Source organism: Capricornis sumatraensis, chromosome 2, assembly GCF_032405125.1.
Source record: "Capricornis sumatraensis isolate serow.1 chromosome 2, serow.2, whole genome shotgun sequence".
Lineage (NCBI taxonomy): Eukaryota > Metazoa > Chordata > Mammalia > Artiodactyla > Bovidae > Capricornis > Capricornis sumatraensis.
Window position 1 is genome coordinate 78846785 of NC_091070.1, and position 19686 is coordinate 78866470.

General features: G+C 41.1%; 1 protein-coding gene and 1 pseudogene across 1 annotated transcript; both read left to right on the forward strand.

Moving 5' to 3' along the window:
* The first annotated feature begins 6244 nt into the window (after positions 1–6244).
* LOC138097066 (olfactory receptor 6E1-like) lies at positions 6245–7467 on the forward strand. The gene is made up of 2 exons (XM_068993295.1): positions 6245–7252; positions 7453–7467. The coding sequence occupies exons 1-2, from the start codon at positions 6245–6247 to the stop codon at positions 7465–7467; spliced, it is 1023 nt and encodes a 340-aa protein (XP_068849396.1).
* Positions 7468–14500: 7033 nt separating this feature from the next.
* On the forward strand, positions 14501–16914 carry LOC138097074 (small ribosomal subunit protein uS14-like; annotated as a pseudogene).
* The last annotated feature ends 2772 nt before the right edge of the window (positions 16915–19686 follow it).

A 19686-nucleotide genomic window follows, 5' to 3' on the forward strand; every position in this document is an offset into this window, starting at 1 on the left:
CATGAACAGGTTTAAATGGACATTCAGGAAGAGGGGTAGAGAATGCAAATTACAAATAAAGGACTATTTTCCATAATACACAAAGATAAACAACTCAACAGATAAATGATCTAAAAAAGGATATACATAGATATTTCACAGAGAAACAGACACAAAGAGCCAATACATAAATGAAAACATGTTCAACCATACTAATAATTAGTACAACTCAAAATAACAACCCTTTTTATGATAAAGTATTTTTAATTTTCTAAAGTAATAATGATATTGTTTTTATTTTAAACAGTAATAGTGTTTTAATTCTGAAATATTTACAGATGAAATGATATAATACCTTGGATTTATTCCATCATAATATGGAAAGCAGATGGTGGTCTATTGAAATAAGAATAAGAAGCCATGACTTGGTTTTTGTTGAATCTAGGTGATGACTACATGGAAATTTGTTATACAATTTGTCTATTTTTGTATGTGCTTGAAATTTCCATATTAAAAAATTCACATAAAAAGATAATGGAAAACTTAAAATCATGTGTGTATGACCTTGGGTAGTACTTATGACAAAGCAGCAAGAAAAAGTGTGTAAGAGGTTGCACATGCAGAATCTGATAGGGATTGGGTACTGAAGAGATAAAATGTTTGTAGAGAAAAAACTAAACATAAACAAAGGAGATCCCCAGGTATTGAATCCAAGTAATTAAAACGATGTTATCACAGAAATAGAACAGTAAGGCAGAAAAGCTGGCTGAAGAGGAAATAATGGTTGGCTTAGATACTTCTATTGTGGGCACTGCAAACCTGAGGCATTGCCTGTTGACTGGGAAAAGGAACTCTTCACAAAACAGTTTCCAATGCCATTGGAATTGTCCAGATATTTGTCTCTCATTCTCATTGTTTAGTTTATAGCAAAGAAAGCTGTCCTGAAATTGGATTGTCATAAAACCAAGAAGAAAATTGTTAATATTTATAAGCTTGTCACCAACCACTTGTACAGTTATGTCTCTATATTCAAACCCAGGCTTTCCTGGTGGCCTAAGAATCCACCTGCAGTGAAAGAGACATGGGTTCGATCCCTGGGTTGGGAATATCCCCCGGAGAAGGAAATAGCAACCCACTCCAGTATTCTTGCCTGGAGAATTCCATGGGTAGATGCGCCTGGCCAGCTCTAGTCCATGGAGTCGCAAGAGTTGAACATGACTTCGTGACTAAACCACCACCATTCAAACCCAAGAAGTAGTAAATACTACTCTCTATAAGTTTATATAAGAATCATTAATGATATCAACTAAGTTCAGGGTTTATAGTACAAGAGATTCAAAATAGTTTTGTCAGCAGAATGTAAAAGACCAAAAGTTATAGAGGTATGATATCTACAAATGGCCCATCGTGCACTGAGTTCTCCATCATGACACATCAAGACTAAAGCCTAAAAAGGCTAGAAGAGAACTGTATTAGTTACCTATTGAAGAGTCACATATTACCCCAAAACTTAGCTCCGTAAAACAACAAGCATTTATTAGCTCACAGTGTCTGAGTTGGGAATCTGAACAAGGATTGACTATGTGCTTCTGGCTCAAGATATCTCCCAAGGCTGTAACCCAGATATAGGCTGGGGCAGCAGTCACCTCAACGCTTTTCTGGAAGAGAATCTGCTCCCACGTTCACTCCTGTGGCTGCTCACTGGCCTCAAGCACTCACTGGCTACTGACTACAGACAGCAGTTTAAAGGTATGTGGGCATCTCCACAGGACAGCTCACAATATGGCAGTCGGCTTCCCTCAGAGCAGGCAACAGAGCAAGAGACGCGTGTAAGATGGAAACCATCATCTTGACACATTCTCAAAAATGACATCTCATCCCTTCTACTATATTCTATTTATTAGAAGGCAGTCACTAGGTGCAGCAGCACAGAAGGGATTACACAAGGACATGAATAGCAGGAGGTGGGGAGGTCACGTCTCTGCTTAAAACCTTCCAATAGCTTCCACTTGCATTTGGAATGAAATCTATCCTCCTTACCAGGTATGGTCTACAAAGCTCTACAAATTTTGAACCCAGCGCGAGTCTCTAGCCAAATATCAAGTCACTGTCACCCTCTTTCTGATTTACTGGCCTTCTCACTTTAAGTCAAAAATACTACCTCTTTGCCATATCATGGCCTTGACATACCTTCTCTTTGCCTGGGACTCAACCAACCAGCCATCTGGTCAAGCCCTCCTCTGCATTCAGGTCTGAGCTGCAATCACAGTTCCTCATGCATGTCTCTTCTGTCTATCCATCTAAGGCAGAGGCAAGTCTCACTTATTTTCTCTCCTAAACCACCCAGTTCTATGCCTTCATAGCCCTCACAGTGTCTTGTTATTACATATTTACTCTCATGTGCTTCTCTCTGAATTTTAGTATGACAAAAACACTAATTTTTTTCTCTGTTCACAGCCTGAGAGCTGCAGGGCTCAGAAAGCAGTGTGCTTTCTCATATGGCCAGAGGAAGAATACAATCTCTATAAGCCGATCCCAGGAGATGCAACCAGTGTGTGCCATGTACACTCCTTAAATTCAGCTGTCCAGTTATCTAGGCCTCCTTCTTATAGGTTCGCGGTGTAGCCTTGACTCTTACCAGGAGTAAGATGACTACACAAGCAGTTCATATGAAGTGATCAGGTGTTTAGGGAGTGGGTGGCTGGCTCTTCACTCTCGGGGAAAAACATTCCCTGAAATTATTCTTCCCTAGTCAGAATAACTCACTAATCCATTTAAAACAGAAAACTGAAAGCCAGTCATTCATTTGCCTCTTCAAACACATCACTGGCTCCTAAAATCATACCACTTCGTACAGTCAAGTTACATCAGCCAGTTTTATCCAATCTGGGAAATAGTGTGGTGACCAAGGAAAGAAAATGGGATTCCAAAGTAGTTTTAACTTGAACGGCCCAAGAATGAAGACGAAGACAATTTCAAAGCCCTTTTACCAAGATTCCCCCAATGGAGAGTAAACTCGAGGGGGACCTGGAATCATCTCTGTTTCATTCACCACTCATAGTCATCCTCAGTACATAGTATAGAACCTAGCACATAGTAGGTGCTCAACAAACATTTATGGAATGACTGATTAAAGGTTCTTCACCCCCCCTACACTCCAGCTTATCCTTCAGATTTCAACTTTATATAACTCCATCAGAAATATATTCCCTTATCCTTCAGTCTGATTCAGGATCTCCTATGAGCTGTTCTTCAAAACACTTGTCACAATAATAATTAATACTCGGGTGTTTAATGTCTGTCTTCCCCACAAGACTCTGCCTGTCTCTGCCATCTAGAGTTAAACTAATCATGCAGAAACTCAACTAAAATTCACTGAATGTTTTAATAACTATTTCTTTGTTACAAATAAACGTCATTAGAAGTTTCTGAGTTTCTCTGTCAGAACAAAGTAAACTTTAAATCCCAAAATTGAAGAAGGTAAGAGGTAAGGGAACTTTCAAGTCCCTATTAACACTGATGATAATGAATTTCCAGGGAAATACAGCTCCACCCTGCAAAAGAAGCATGTGAACCTCTAGATTGATTAAGTTTGAGCTGTGGAACTGCTGTGTCTCTGAGTTTCCATGGAAACCAAACAGAACCCCAGGCAGTCAAAGCCTGAAGCCAGTTCCACAGAGACAAGGAGTCTGCCATGATTAGTTTACCCCAGAATCCTCTATGGACACTATACTCCTGGAAGGACCAGAAACCTCTTAAGCCCAACTGAAGATGAGTCATATGACTCTGCATCAAATTGATGTCTGTTTCTGCCTTAGTATAGGAAGGATGGAAGAATCATTAATTAGGAAGTGTTTTGGCCATGACATGTCAGGAGCACTAGGAGCTTCCTGATAAACTGGTGATATTCTGGGCTCTATCTAGGGATAGTTTGTTTCTGAGGATATCTGAGGATACACTGATGGCAAGAGAGTCAGAGAATATTTAAGAGAAATTGGTTGTAAGAAAATATGGATATTTGCTAACATTTGCATGTACTGTCTACAAGAAAACAGGACCTGCTTGTTCCATGATCTGCAGACCATGTTACAGCTCTGGCGCATCCCTCACTTTGCATCTCTGGCGAGCCCCCAAGAAGCATACTCCTCAGACAACACTGCAGAGTCAGGAGTTTCCTGTGAAAATCAGGAGTCTCCCCTCATCAGAACTGCCTTGGAGACAACTAAGCACCTCACCTAGAATCTACTGAGGTAATCTACATTGGTGCAATATTTGGGGTGGGGGAAGGGGAAGCTGATTTCCTCTGGCTGGAAGCCTGCCATCTGTTTCCAGGTGTCCACTGGCGGGCTGTGGCACAGCTCACTTCTCTGATTTTTTGCATCATTCTCAGTATCCTGACTCAGGAATAGCTGATGGCTCACAGGATCATTAAGACTTTTTTTTCACTGTTTTCATGGACAGCTATTTACTCCCCCTCTGTCTCTCTCAAACTCTTCTACTCAACTCTTAGTCCAAATGGGCTCACTGTGCTGGTTTCTTTTATGACTTTGAATTTAGGTTATTTTAAAAGCTTTAATAAAAGTAATAAAGAGACAGAAGAAAAATCACCCACCATCCTCCCATCTTATTGTGGCAATTATGCTCATTTTCCTGTGTTCTCATCCAATTCTTCTCCATATAGATATGTATTTTATGCAGCTACAATGTACTGTGTTACCATTTCTCTGAGTCAGGCTCATCACGTTAGTTCCTGCTCTTGTCTCAGATAGTCAGCTCTTCTCCACAGAAGTTTGCCTTTACCTGTCATTTCTATAAAGGACAATCAATGGCAAGAAAGCCTAGCTCTTTAGCCAGATCTCTAAAGACAGTGTTAAACAATGCAAAAAATAGAAATAAAAATCCTTTAAAATGAAGACATATTCTCTAAAACTGAAATTGAACCAATGAAGAATTCTGAAAATCAGCATTTATCGTTATTATTTAGAATTATTATTACTTAGGAATTTATCCCAAAGTAATAACCTCAATGACATCTAGTCTACAAATGCATGTTCCCTCCTCCATGTAACAATTTCATAGTACATGGATATCTCAAAAAATATCAACCAAATAATATATTAACAAAAATTTGTAATAACATATAACAAAAATTTGTTATAATAATATGTGTGAAGGAAAAAAGTGCAAAATACATTATCTATGAGCATGGCTAAATAAAGCAATAAACACTGAATAAGAATAGAAAAAAACACAAAAGAAATTAATCAAAATATTAATAATAGTTGTCTCTGTGAGGCAATTTTATTTTATTTTTTTTGTATTTCCTAAATTTTCCATAATGAGCTGATACTACTTCTCTACTTTAGCCACAAAGGGAAAAATAAAAATAGCTAACATTATGTGACTGCCTGCTCTACGGCTAACCTTGTGCTAGGTGTTGGATATACATTATTCACTTCAGTTCTGAGAGAACGTTTTACATATGTATTGTTATTGTTCCCTTTGAAGAAACAGAGTTTTGGTGAGATTAGAGAACTGATCCCAGACAAGTTAGTAAATGATGGAGCTCAGGTGCAATCACACCGTTTCTCTAACACAAATGCCTCTGCAACAAGCTCTGGAGCATATATTCCATTAGTGCTTTCAATAAATGGCCGTGATCCACAGGATGCAGGATTTGCAGAGGAAAATATTTTAATGTATTGAGAGCCTTTACAATATTTGGACAAATATGGGAAAATATGTCATCTGATCTAAAAAAATAAGAAGGGATTTAATATAGTTTCCTTGAAAGTGAAAGTGAAGTCACTCAGTCATGTCTGACTGTTTGCAGCCCCGTGGACTGTAGCCCACCAGGCTTCTCTGTCCATGGGATTCTCCAGGCAAGAATACTGGAGTGGGTTACCATTTCCTTCTCCAGGGGATCTTGCCAACCCAGGGATCGAACCCAGGTCTCCCACATTGGAGGCAGACGCTTTAACCTCTGAGCCACCAGGGAAGCCCTTGTAGTTTCCTTACAAACAAACAAACAAAAAAAAAAGTGGAAAAAGAACTGGTAAAAAGGTGAAATTTTTCCCAAAAAATACCAGATAAATGGGTCAACGTATGTGACTTAATGCTAACTCAATGAGGGGTCTGGACAACCAGCCTCAGGAAGGAGAAAACGGGACCTGTAGGTCAAAGAAATAAAGGATTCCTTCAGCTGAAAATCCCTCTTTCCTTTCACATTCGAGTGTCCTCAGATCCAGAAACATCACGACTCCTGATGCTGCACACCTCTGATTGGTCATTCCCAGCAGAGGCCAGAGGAGCCACGGGGAACCACACCACTGTCACCAACTTCATCCTGCTGGGGCTCTCACATGCCTGTGAGCTGCAGATGCTCCTCTTCCTGGGGCTCCTCCTGACCTACCTGCTCACCCTACTGGGGAACCTGCTCATCGTGGTCCTCACCCTCATGGACAGGCGCCTCCACACCCCCATGTACTACTTCCTCCGCAACTTTGCTGTCCTAGAGATCTGGTTCACCTCGGTCATCTTCCCCAAGATGCTGACCAACATCCTGACTGGAAACAGGACCATCTCCCTGGCAGGCTGTTTCCTACAAAGCTTTCTCTATTTCTTCCTGGGCACCCCAGAGTTCTTCCTACTGGCAGTGATGTCCTTTGACAGGTATGTGGCCATATGTAACCCCTTGCGTTATGTCACCATCATGAGCAAAAGGGTCTGTGTCCAGTTAGCTCTTTCTTCATGGATCACGGGATTCCTTCTCAACATCATTCCAAGTTTCCTCACATTTCAGCAGCCATTCTGTGGTCCCAATATCATTGATCATTTCTTCTGTGACAGCTTTCCACTCCTGGAACTCATATGTGCAGACACAAGTCTGATCGAGCTTCTGGGTCTCATTCTGGCCAACGTCAGCCTCCTGGGCACTCTGTCCGTGACGGCCACCTGCTATGGCCACATCCTCCACACCATCCTGCACCTCCCCTCAGCCAAGGAGAGGCAGAAAGCCTTCTCAGCCTGTTCCTCCCACATCACTGTTGTCTCTCTCTTCTATGGCAGCTGCATCTTCATGAATGTCCGGTCGGGCAAGGGCGGCCAGGGGGAGGATAGGAACAAGGTGGTGGCCTTGCTCAACACCGTGGTGACCCCAGTGCTCAATCCCTTCATCTACACCCTGAGGAACAAACAGGTGAAGCAGGTGTTTAACGAGCAAATTAGCAAGCTCCTCTTAGAACTAGGAGCTGGATCTGAAAGGGTGGAGAAAGTTGGCTCCTCTCCTGAACCTCTCCAAATACTGCTGCTTCCTGATCTCCATGAACTATTTTCTCTCAGACAGTTTCTTAGCAAAGGCTATAATCTACAGTGGTGTCTTACATTTATCATTACTGTCTCATGCAGTCTTGTCAGACAGTATAAAAAACTCAGTGTACCACAACTGTGTCTGGTATGTCTTTCTGATCCTAGAATGTATCTGAGTGATTTTTGGTTTCTTTGTTGTCAGGCTTTTGTTTGGGTTTTGGTTGCACTCGGTCTTTGTTGCTGCACACAGGCTTTCTCTAGTTGCACCGAGCAGGAGCTACTCTAGTTGTGGTGGTCAGACTTCTCATTATGGTGGCTTCCCTTATTGCAGAGCTCTAAGGCAATGGCACCCCACTCCAGTACTCTTGCCTGGAAAATCCCGTGGACGGAGGAGCCTGGTAGGCTGCAGTCCATGGGGTTGCGAAGAGTAAGACATGACTGAGTGACTTCACTTTCACTTTTCACTTTCATGCATTGGAGAAGGATATGGCAACCCACTCCAGTGTTCTTGCCTGGAGAATCCCAGGGACGGAGGAACCTGGTGGGCTGCCGTCTATGGGGTCGCACAGAGTCGGACACGACTGAAGCGACTCAGCAGCAGCAGCAGCAGCAGCAAGGTGTCTGGGCTCAGTATTTCAAGTCCACAGGCTTAGTTGCCCGGTGGCATGTGAAATCTTCCCAGACCAGGGATAGAACCCGTATTTCCTACACTGGCAGGCAGATTCTTAACCACTGGACTACAAGGGAAGTCATGTTGTCATTTCTGTTTGTATGTTTTGTTTTGTTTGCCCATGCCACTTGGCTTGTGCAATCTTACCTAGCTCCTTGACTAGGGATTAACCGCGGGCCCTCAGCAGTGAAAGTGCAGAGTCCTTAACAACTGGACTGCCCTGAGTGTCTTAATCTGGCCTCATTTCAAATTACAATTAAACATACCTTCTTCACTAAAACCTTTAAAAATCAATGAAAGTATTCTCAATGAGAATATATTTATGATAGACTTCAGAATTATTGTGTCCAGAAAAATTAATGAGGTGGAATAGCCAAGAATTATTGAACAAAAAAAGTGTCAGGTATTAAAACACTAACTTAAGGACAAACAAATAGAACAGTGGAATTGGATAGTCTAGAAAAATGATGCAGATTAGACATAAAGATCTAATAGATGATTAGGGTAGACTTTCTAGGAAATTCCCTGGTGGTCCACTGGTTAGGACTCCAAGCTTCCATTGCAGGAGGCATGAATTTGACCCCTGGGTAGGAAAGAAAACTAAAATCCAGCAAGCCACATGGTGAGGCCAAGAAAATAACAACAATAAAACAAAGCAGACTTTCTAATCTGTAAAGAAGAGACAGTCCAGTGGATAAATAATCCCAAAACTATCGGCTAACCACAATAGAAGACTGTTGTCTTTTAGAAAGATTGGGATCTAGTACATTATTGGGAAAACGTTAGAGCAGAAGATCAATTTAAAAGTGATACATGCCTTAAATATTTATTTGAAATTAAAAGCTAGAAACACGTATTCACTAACCTATAAATATTCTTTTCTTTGAGTATGAATATTATGATTGTTGTAGTCTTTCTTGCTTAAACCACATTCGCAATATGAAATTTTAGGATTTGCTTCAGTGGTACAAAAATTGTAAAGATGCCAGAGAAACATCTGTGAACAGAATTCTAGAATTTTCGCATTTTGTTTGCCTGTTGCCAGCCTTCACAGTCCTTGCCCACACCTCAATCAACAACTTTTTTCATTTTCTGACTTTATGGAATCTATCACAAGGACTCAATTTTGTTTTTGCAGAAATAGCTTTGTTTTTAATACTCATATTTCATTGGTTTATCTTTATTTAGTTAAAAATGTCATTATAGTAACAAGTCCAATTATCAAATCAAGGTTTGGGAACAACTGATTCTTGGTGCAAGCTAACTGGTGGGAATAAAAATATGCATGGGTACAGCAGCCATTTTCTAGCTGCAAAGGCATGCTGTGAACATCAAGGACTTGGGGAGGTAATATAACACAGAGGCTGAAACAGCTACTAGAAGTCCACCACCTAGGTTTAGATTCCCAGCTATTAGCCATTTGAGCTTAAATAAGCAATACTTCTTGCATCACATATATTGAAAGCAGAAGGAGAAGAAGGCAACAGAGGATGAGATGGTTGAATGGCACCACCAGTTCAATGGGCATGAATTTGGGCAAGCTCCGGGAGATGGTAGGGGATAGGGATGCCTGGCATGCTGCAGTCCCTGGGGTCACGAAGAGTCAGACACAATTTGGGAACTGAACAACAACATATATATATATGGAGATAATAATATATCTACCTCATAGAATCCTTATAAATATTATTAATGTATGTCAGAATGCTTAGCTCAGGGCCTGATAAAGCTCTATGTTAGGTGTCGGGTACTATATTTTACTGAAGGAATAAGCTGTATAAATGAAGACAAATGAAGAGATTACCTAGAACCTTGCAGAAAAAGTTGTTAGATCCTCATCTCATATCTTAAACTGAAATAAATTCAGGATAATTAAATAAATAGTAAAACCACAAAAAAGAAAATCTGGATAAAAATTATCTCATTAAGATGCATAGGGGACTTCCCTGGTGGGCCAGTGGTTAAGATACTGTCTGCCAATGCAGGGAACATAGGTTTGATTCCTGGTCTGGTAAGATCCCACATGCCATAGGGCAACTAGACCCTGCACACCACAACTACTGAGCCCAGGCACCCTACAGCCTGTGCTTAGCAATAAGAGAAGACACCACAATGAAAAGCCTGGGCACAGTGAAAAAGAGAGTAGCCTCTGCTCACCTAAACCAGAGAAAGCCTGCACACAGCAACAAAGACCCAGCACAGCCAAAAATTTTAAAAAAGAGAATTTGCATACTGCAACTAAAGATCCTGCAAGTTGCAACAAAGATGAAAGATCCCAAGTGCCACAGCTAAGACCCAGCATGCCAAATAAATATATATATATTTTAAAAGATATGTAGGGAGTTTTTTCAATAGAACTAAAAACATAAACTTATAAACTTGGCTATATAAATTTTTAGACTTCTTTATGTTAGAGAAAAAGAAACAAGTAGTCATGTATGGATGTGAGAGTTGGACTATAAAGAAAGCTGAGCACCAAAGAATTGATACTTTTGAACTGTGATGTTGGAGAAGACTCTTAAGAGTCCCTTGGACAGCAAGGAGATCCAACCAGTCCATCCTAAAGGAAATCAATCCTGAATATTCACTGGAAGGACTGATGCTGAAGCTGAAACTCCAATACTTTGGCCACTTGATGTGAAGAACTGACTCATTGGAAAAGACTCTGATGCTGGGAAAGATTGAAGGCGGGAGGAGAAGGGGCCAACAGAGGATGAGCTGGTTGGATGGCATCACCGACTCAATGGCCATGAGTTTGAGTAGGCTCTGGGAGTTGGTGATGGACAGGGAAGCCTGGCATGCTGCAGTTCATGGGGTCACAAAGGGTCAGACACGACTGAGCAACTGAACTGAACTGGACTGAACTATCTGCCTGAAATCCATTTCCCATTCTTAAAGTAGTAGGTCCCTGATCTTAATAAAGCCCCTCTCCTCTCTCAGTTCACGTAACCGACATGGCATGACATCATCCCCAACCAGTTAGAGCTTAACCATGGTTATTGGCTCAGGAATGGCCATATCACTAAAATCAGACCAGTGAAGCCAAGCAAATCTCAGTTCTGAGATACTTACGGGAGCTTGTGGAAGAAGAGTTGTTCATCTGGACTTGAGATTGAGAGGATGTTGGGGGAAAAGGACAGAAGACACAAATTATCAATAAGGGGAACAAGCAAGTAGACACCACTATGGATTCCTTAGGCATTAAAAAGTAATAATGGAACATTATGAACAACTTATGGTAATGTTTTTAACAACTTAGATCAAATGGATAAATTTCTCGAAAGACAAACTACCAAAATGGGAACTTCCCTGGTGGCCCAGAGGCTAAAACTTGCTTCCAATGGAGGGGACCCAGGTTCAATCCCTGGTTCACATGCCACAACTAAAGATTCCACATGCCTGATAAGGGGTTAACATTCAAAATATACAAAAAACTCATAAATCAATAGCAAAAAAGATAAACAATCCAATACAAATGGGCAAAGGGCCTGAATAGACATTTTTTCAAAGAAGACACACAAATGGCCAACAGGCACATGAAAAGGTGATTCACATTATTAATGATCAAGGAAATGCAAATCAAAACCACAATGAGGTATCACTTCACACCTATTAGGATGCCTCTCACTATAAAGAAAAGAGATAACAAATCCTCTCAAAGATGTGGAGAAAAGAGAACTCTTGTGTACTGTTGGTGGGAATGTAAACCGGTACTATCACACAGAAAACAGTGCAGTGATTCCTCAAGAAATAGAACTAGCAGAAGATTCTGCCATCGCACTTCCGGATGCACAACCAGAGGAAACAAAAATCATTGTTTCAAAAGGTATCTCTACTCCCATGTTCACTGCAGCATACTCACAACACCCAAGCAAGGTATGGAGACAACCTACGTGTCCACTAACAGATGAATGAATAAAGGAAATGTGGTATATATGAACAATGGGCTAGTATTCAGCCTTTATCCTGACATTTTTGACAACATGGATGAACCTGGAGGCCATTATGTCAAGTAAAATACGCCAGACAAAGACAAACACTACATTGTATCACTTACATGTGGAATCTTAAAAAAAAAAAAAAAAAGTTGAACTAATAGAAACAGATAGTATAAAAGTGGTTGCCAAGGGCTGAGGTGGAGAAAATAGGGAGAGGTTGTTAAAAGGCTGCTGCTGCTGCTAAGTCACTTCAGTCGTGTCCGACTCTGTGCAACCCCAGAGACGGCAGCCCACCAGGCTCCCTCGTCCCTGGGATTCTCCAGGCAAGAACACTGGAGTGGGTTGCCATTTCCTTCTCCAATGCATGAAAGTGAAAAGTGAAAGTGAAGTCACTCAGTCGTGTCTGACGCTCAGCGACCCCATGGACTGCAGCCTTCAGGCTCCTCCGTCTGTGGGATTTTCCAGGCAAGAGTACTAGAGTGGGGTGCCATTGCCTTCTCTGTGCTAAAAGGCTATGAACTTTCAATTATAAGATGAATAAAGTATGAGGATCTAATATGTGAAGTGAGTGAAGTCGCTCAGTCGTGTTCGACTCTTTGCGACTCTGTGGACTGTAGTCCTACCAGGCTCCTCCGTCCATGGGATTCTCCAGGCAAGAGTACTGGAGTGGGTTGCTATTTCCTTCTCCAGGGGATCTTCCCAACCCAGGGATCGAACCCGAATGGGGTGAATATAATTGATAACACTGTATTGTGTAATTGAAAGTTGCTAACAGTGTAGAGATGGGAATACCAGACCACCTGACCTGCCTCTTGAGAAATCTGTATGCAGGTCAGGAAGCAGCAGTTAGAACTGGACATGGAACAACAGACTGGTTCCAAATAGGAAAAGGAGTACGTCAAGGCTGTATATTGTCACCCTGCTTATTTAACTTATATGCAGAGTACATCATGAGAAATGCTGGACTGGAAGAAACACAAGCTGGAATCAAGATTGCCGGGAGAAATATCAATAACCTCAGATATGCAGATGACACCACCCTTATGGCAGAAAGTGAAGAGGAACTCAGAAAGCTCTTGATGAAAGTAAAAGAGGAGAGTGAAAAAGTTGGCTTAAAGCTCAACATTCAGAAAACGAAGATCATGTCATCTGGTCCCATCACTTCATGGGAAATAGATGGGGACACAGTGGAAACAGTGTCAGACTTTATTTTGGGGGGCTCCAAAATCACTGCAGATGGTGATTGCGGCCATGAAATTAAAAGATGCTTACTCCTTGGAAGAAAAGTTATGATGAACCTAGATAGCATATTCAAAAGCAGAGACATTACTTTGCCGACTAAGGTCCGTCTAGTCAAGGCTATGGTTTTTCCAGTAGTCATGTATAGATGTGAGAGTTGGACTGTGAAGAAAGCTGAGCGCCGAAGAATTGACACTTTTGAACTGTGGTGTTGGAGAAGACTCTTGAGAGTCCTTTGGACTGCAAGGAGATCCAACCAGTCCATTCTAAAAGAGATCAACCCTGGGATTTCTTTGCAAGGAATGATGCTAAAGCTGAAACTCCAGTACTTTGGCCACGTCACGCACAGAGTTGACTCATTAGAAAAGACTTTGGTGCTGGGAGGGATTTGCGGCAGGAGAAGAATGGGACCACAGAGGATGAGATGGCTGGATGGCATCAATGACTTGATGGACGCGAGTCTGGGTGAACTCCGGGAGTTGGTGATGGACAGGGAGGCCTGGCGTGCTGCAATTCATGGGGTCGCAAAGAGTCGAACACGACTGAGCAACTTAACTGAACTGAACTGAAGAGTGTAGAACTTACATGTTTTTATCAAATAAAAAGGTAAATGTGTAAGGTGATGAATGTGTTAATTAACTCTGGGGGGGGGGGAATCCTTTAACAGTATATACAGCTATCAAATCATCACCTCTCTACTCTTTAATTACCTTGCAATTTTGTCAATTATACCTCAATAAAAAATTAAAAAACCACACGAGGGAGGGAGGGTTGAGAGAAAGTAAAATGGTCTTTGTTTGCAAATGACATAATCATCTATGCAGAAAATCGTAAGGAATCTACCCCAAAATCTTCCTAGAATTAATGAAAAAGTGTAGTAAGGTTGTAGAATATCAGATTCTTGCGGGGAAACATTCGTGGTGGTTTAGTCACTGAGTCCCATCTGACTCTCAGGACCCCACTGAATCTTCGCCAGTCAGGAATCTAACCCACATCTCCTGCATTGCAGGCGGATTCTTTACCACTGAGCTACCTGGGAAGCTCTTATAGAGAAGCCTATGATACTACCTTATATGCTAGCAATAAACAATTAGAAATTGAATTTTTAAAAAAAAAACATTTACAACACCACCAAAACATATGAAATACTTGAAGGGGTAAATTTAACAAAAGATTTTTAAAACTTGAATATGCAAGTCTGAAAACGATAAAACCATTGAGAAAAAATTAAAGGCTTTAATAATAAAAGGAGAAATACATTCATGAATTGCAAAACATTATTATTATTAAGATGTCACCTCTCATAAATTGCTGGTGAGATTATAAATTGGTACAATTTCAGCCTTATTGAAGCCAAGACGACAATATGGATCACCAGCAGCTCTACTGGAGCCATCTGAGACAATTCGGCCAGGGTTCTTGCTCTTGCCAGGTCTGCTCAAACCAGCATGGTCTGATCCAGAAACAGGCCACAATATGTGTCCCTAGAGCTTCTGCCAGTACATGAAAGACATCAGCCTCATTAAGTTGGACAAACTGAACTTCTTTAAATGGATCATCCAGCACAGCTACCTTATGCAGAAACAATACCAGCGTTTTGTATATAAAATAAAATTTTTTAAAACTTCAAAAATAAATTGATACAATTTCATATTATCTAATGAAGCTGAAGATCTGTATAACCCACAACCTACTAAAACCACCAAATCCAGCAGGTACCCTGGAGAAATTCTTACATGTGTGTCCAAGAGACTTGTCCAAAAACACTCACAGCCACACTTCTAGAAATTGGGGGAAGAAACTGCAAACAATCCAAATGTCTCTCCACAAAGTAAAGGATAAAGCAATGTTACATAATAGAATAGTATACAGCCATGAAATGAATGAATGATAGTCACACATTTTAACATGGATGACTGTCAGGAACATAATATTGCAGTCAGAAAAGAATATACACAATTTGATGCCATTTATATAAAGTTCAAAAATATACAAAGATAAAAATGTACTCTTTAGGAACAATACTTCCCATCCCTCTGCCCACTGGTTCCAGCATTCTCAGCCTCTGGGTTCCTCCCTACCTGTCCCTCTATGATGCCACCAGCATCTTTCTTGAAAAAGGAATTTAGTCCTTTCCCAGCATCTCCAGGCTTTAATTCCCACATGCTGCTCAACAAACAACATTCTTAGGATATTCCCTTTTTATAGAACGATAGGGATTATAAATGGTAAATTAATGTTCCTTCCCATTTTATTATTACACCACACTGCAGACTTCTATCTTAGTGCCCTTCCCACAGTGCTTATCCTTTAGCTTTCTCTAACATTTCATTAGGTACTTGCAAGTCACACTATTTTAGGAATCTCAGAAACTTCACATTGCTCACGTAAAGGGTTTAAGGCCTTCAGTACTAGAAAGTTAATTACAGACATAAGGTGTATATAGTATCTAGCTTTGTTCACACCACAAACCAACTAATCCAAATTTCCTTGGTATGAAATAAATTCATTCATTCATTCAGCCAGTCAATCAGCCATCTATGCATTTGTAACCAATATATCAACTGGTCCACCAACCCATGGAGATATGTGGCTACATGTGCTCATATATATTTTTTTTAGTTAATTATATAAGCGTCCATTTTCTGTATTGACATCAGTTCTAGTATCTGTTATTGGGCCTACCTGTTTCTCCCCTAAAGTGTCCCTGAATTCCAGTTCTTACATAGAAAGACGGTTGGACAAGAGCCCACTCTCAGGCCCTGGATGGGGCCCCCTCCTACAATAATATTACAGAGTTTTAACAGTTAAGTGAAATCATTCTTTGCTTGTTCCTTGGAAAAGAGTTGACTTATTATATTTTGGAGAAGGAAATGGCAACCCACTCCAGTATTCTTGCCTGGAGAGTCCCGTGGACAGAGAAGCCTGGCGGGCTGCTGTCCAGAAGATCACACAGAGGCGGACACGACTAAAGTGACTTAGCATGCATGCATGCATTGGAGAAGGAAATGGCAACCCACTCCAGTGTTCTTGCCTGGAGAATCCCAGGGACAGCGGAGCCTGGTGGGCTGCCGTCTATGGGGTCACGCAGAGTCGAACACGACTGAAGTGACTTAGCAGCAGCAGCAGCATTATATTTCATCTCTACAACCTGGAGAGAAAAAACTTGAGCAAAGATCCAGCTAGCTCCTCAGTCTGGAAGGCTCCTTCCTTGTAGAAGGAAAGAGGATGGAGGTAGGAGCCCAAGGAGCGGCTCTCCTTCCTCCCTGTGCTGATCACAGTGGCTGCCTTGGAGTAACCCTGGAGAGAGGGGAAACAAGAAACGGGCATAGAGAAAACACACTAAGACACTAATTCAAGTTCTCTTCGTAAACACAGTCCTGAATCTTGACTCTGTGGATGACATCTAGGCAAAACCTTCCCTTTGGGTGAGGTGTGCCTCCCTCCAGCGGAAGAAAGGAGCCTCACTTCACCCTGCCATCCTTAGAAACAAGCACTGTGCTCAGTAGCTTTAAGTGTAAACAAGACCTTGCAATCATTCATTATTTGTCCCACATTTTTAATGTACTCATTTAATGTAAAATAATTCCCAACCTGTGGAGCTGAATTCAATTCATAAGCAAGATATATTTTTAAATATTTTCCAATTGTCTGTTTAACCTTCTTAATCCTCCCTATCTTCTCCTCTTTTAGGTCATCTACCCCTTTGCTGTCCAACTCACTGGAAGGAGAGAAAAGGAGTCAGTGCCAGAAGAAGATGTGAGGGTAGATAGTTTCTAACTAAACTTCTGCAGACAGTACAAACCAGCATTAAAATGGTGATGCTGCCGATGAAGTTATGTAGCATTTCCTAAAAAGGCCTCTTATCAATTAACCAACAATTACTTATCAAGTCCCTGCCATATGCCTAACATTCAATCACTCATTCAACAGAATTTTGCACTGCCAGGAGCTGCTTTAGGGACTGAAATGCAAAAATGAGTAAGATATGGTATCTACTCTCCAATAGTTCTTTTCTGAAATAAATAAATAACCATAAGACCACCAATTCATACAACTGAAGAATAATCTGAATTAAATTATGTGCACTAGAAATGCATGTCCATAGACAGTAGAGCTCAGTGGACTGAAATTGTAAAGATGCAAAAAAAACAAAAACCTTCTTAAAGGAGGAAGTGTCTGAAAAGAGCTTTGAAAGAGAAGTAAATAATAGCTAACCAAAAGAAAGGAGGGAAGGCACCCCAGACTGTGGGAACAGCTTTGGCAAAAGCCAGAGGTTGAAATAGGTTTGAGATGCTTTGGGAGCAACAAGGAAATGGAAAAGACAAAGTAGGCTCTTCATTAGCTCTGCAAACCAGTTTAAACCTCTTTCCAAAGGAATGGTGAAATTTTGATAAGATATTGTATGTGGGTTAAGAGTCTTTTAGCTGTGGCAGCTTATAATTAAACCATTGTCTCTAGTCATTGTTAGACAGCTCCTGAGAAAAGCCAGCTACCCCATGCTAATGTATAACTTCTTTGTTTTATGCAAAATAGTCAGCTCCAGTCTAAAAAAGAGCTGTGTGCCTCTATTCAAGTAGAAATGAATACCTCCTTCTGGTTGGATAATAAAAACCCAGGGCTTTCAAGCTCACAGGGCCTTTCCTGGACACATACAGTCAGAGAATCATGTAATTTTCTCTCTTTTCCTTCCATGCATGTGGAAAAAGAAGCAAAAACACTCTGCATGCAGGAAAGTGAAGAATAAGCCAAGACCTGGCTGTCCCTATGCAAGGAATCATGCAGGCAGATGCAGCCACCCATCCCAAAGGCAAAGAACGATGGCAAGATACACTCCTGAGGAAAGGAAAGGAGAAGAAGGATTTCCAAAAAATCAAAATGAAAGGAAATATAAGGGAAGGGAAATATACCACCAGGAAATGTGTCTGACTATAAAATTAAAGTTCAGAGAGAACATGTAACGATTGCGTGCTAAGTCACTTCAGTCGTGTCCAACTCTTTGCAAGCCTAGGGACTGTAGCCCGCCAGGCTCCTCTGTCCATGTTTTCTCCAGGCAAGAGTACTGGAGTGGATTGCCATGCCCTCTTCCAAGGGATCTTCCCCAGGTAAAGACTATCCAATCCCAATCCTCTTTATCTCTGACTGTTACTCACACTCCTGAATTTTCTTCAGGAGTGATGAGAAAAACTGAAGAATGAATAGGAGAGGCCCAGAAATGAATTTTGCTTTTTTTAATATCAAAAACAAAAATTCTTGACACTAACAATTAGTTAACTAGCCAAAGTTTTTAATGTTGGTCACCCTAATGAAGAAGGTGAAAAGGGACTTCCCTGTTGGTCCAATGGCTAAGACTTTGCACTCCCAATGCAGGGGGCCCAGGTTCGATCCCACATGCCTCAACTAAGACCTGGTACAGCCAAATGAATAAATATTTTTAAAAAGAGGGTGAAAAAAATTCAGGAGTGATGAGTAACAGTCAGAGAAAAAGAGGATTGGGTTGGATAGTCTTTATTTCTAAAGATGAGCGTTTCTTAATGGTGCAATCTGTTATCCTAACCATTAGAGTGAATAACTGAAACACCCTACAAAACCTTTTCTGAGCTTTCACAGTAGAAATGATCCTCTTAAAAATGACCTATTATGGCAGGAAAAGTAGAGTATATGTATGCGAAGGAACCTTAAAGAGTCTGGAGTTCTTATGTTGCCAGTAGGAATGTTCAACAGTCTTTAATAAAGATAAATAAATACTTACCACATAATCTAGCAATCCCACCTTTAGATGTTTACCCAGAGGAAATAAAAAAGTATGTCTACTCAAAGACTTATATGCAAATGTTCATAGAAATGTACTCAAAAATAGCCCTAACCTGGAAACAACCCAAATATCAACTGGTGAATAGATAAATAAATCAATGGGATACTCATACCATTAGGGAAAACACAGTGACTGAAATACCCCACCCTGGCCAAGCACCATAGTAACCATTTGCACATGTTGTTTTACAATGGGAGGCACTGGTAAGGAACACAGAACTCACAAGTTACCACTAACCAGAAGTATTCAGGAAAGTTTAAAAGGAGATGCCATGTGTCCTGCCAACCTCCCAGAATCCACACTGGAATCCTTCTTGGTGGAGCAATGCATGCTCCACCAGGAAGAACCTTGAGCCAGAATCACTGCCCAGAGACAATCCAGAAACTAATCCTATTATAATAAAACCCGAGACTGCAAGCCATGTAGCAGAGTCCTCCTGGGTTCCCTTAGCCTCCTGCTCTCCTCCCAGGCACCCTTTCCCAGTAAAGTCTCTAGCTTTGTCAGCATGTGTCTTCTTGGACAATTCATTTCCAAGTGTTAGAGCCCAGTCTCAGGCCCGGGAAGGGGTCTTCCTTCCTCCAACAATACCCCGGAATGCTGTGCTTGCATGCATGTTCAGTTCTTTCAGTTGCGTCTAACTCTTTGCAACCTATGACCTGTAGCCCACCAGGCTCCTCTGTCCATGGGATTCTCCAGGCAAGAATACTGGAGTGGGTTGCCATGCCCTCCTCCAGGGG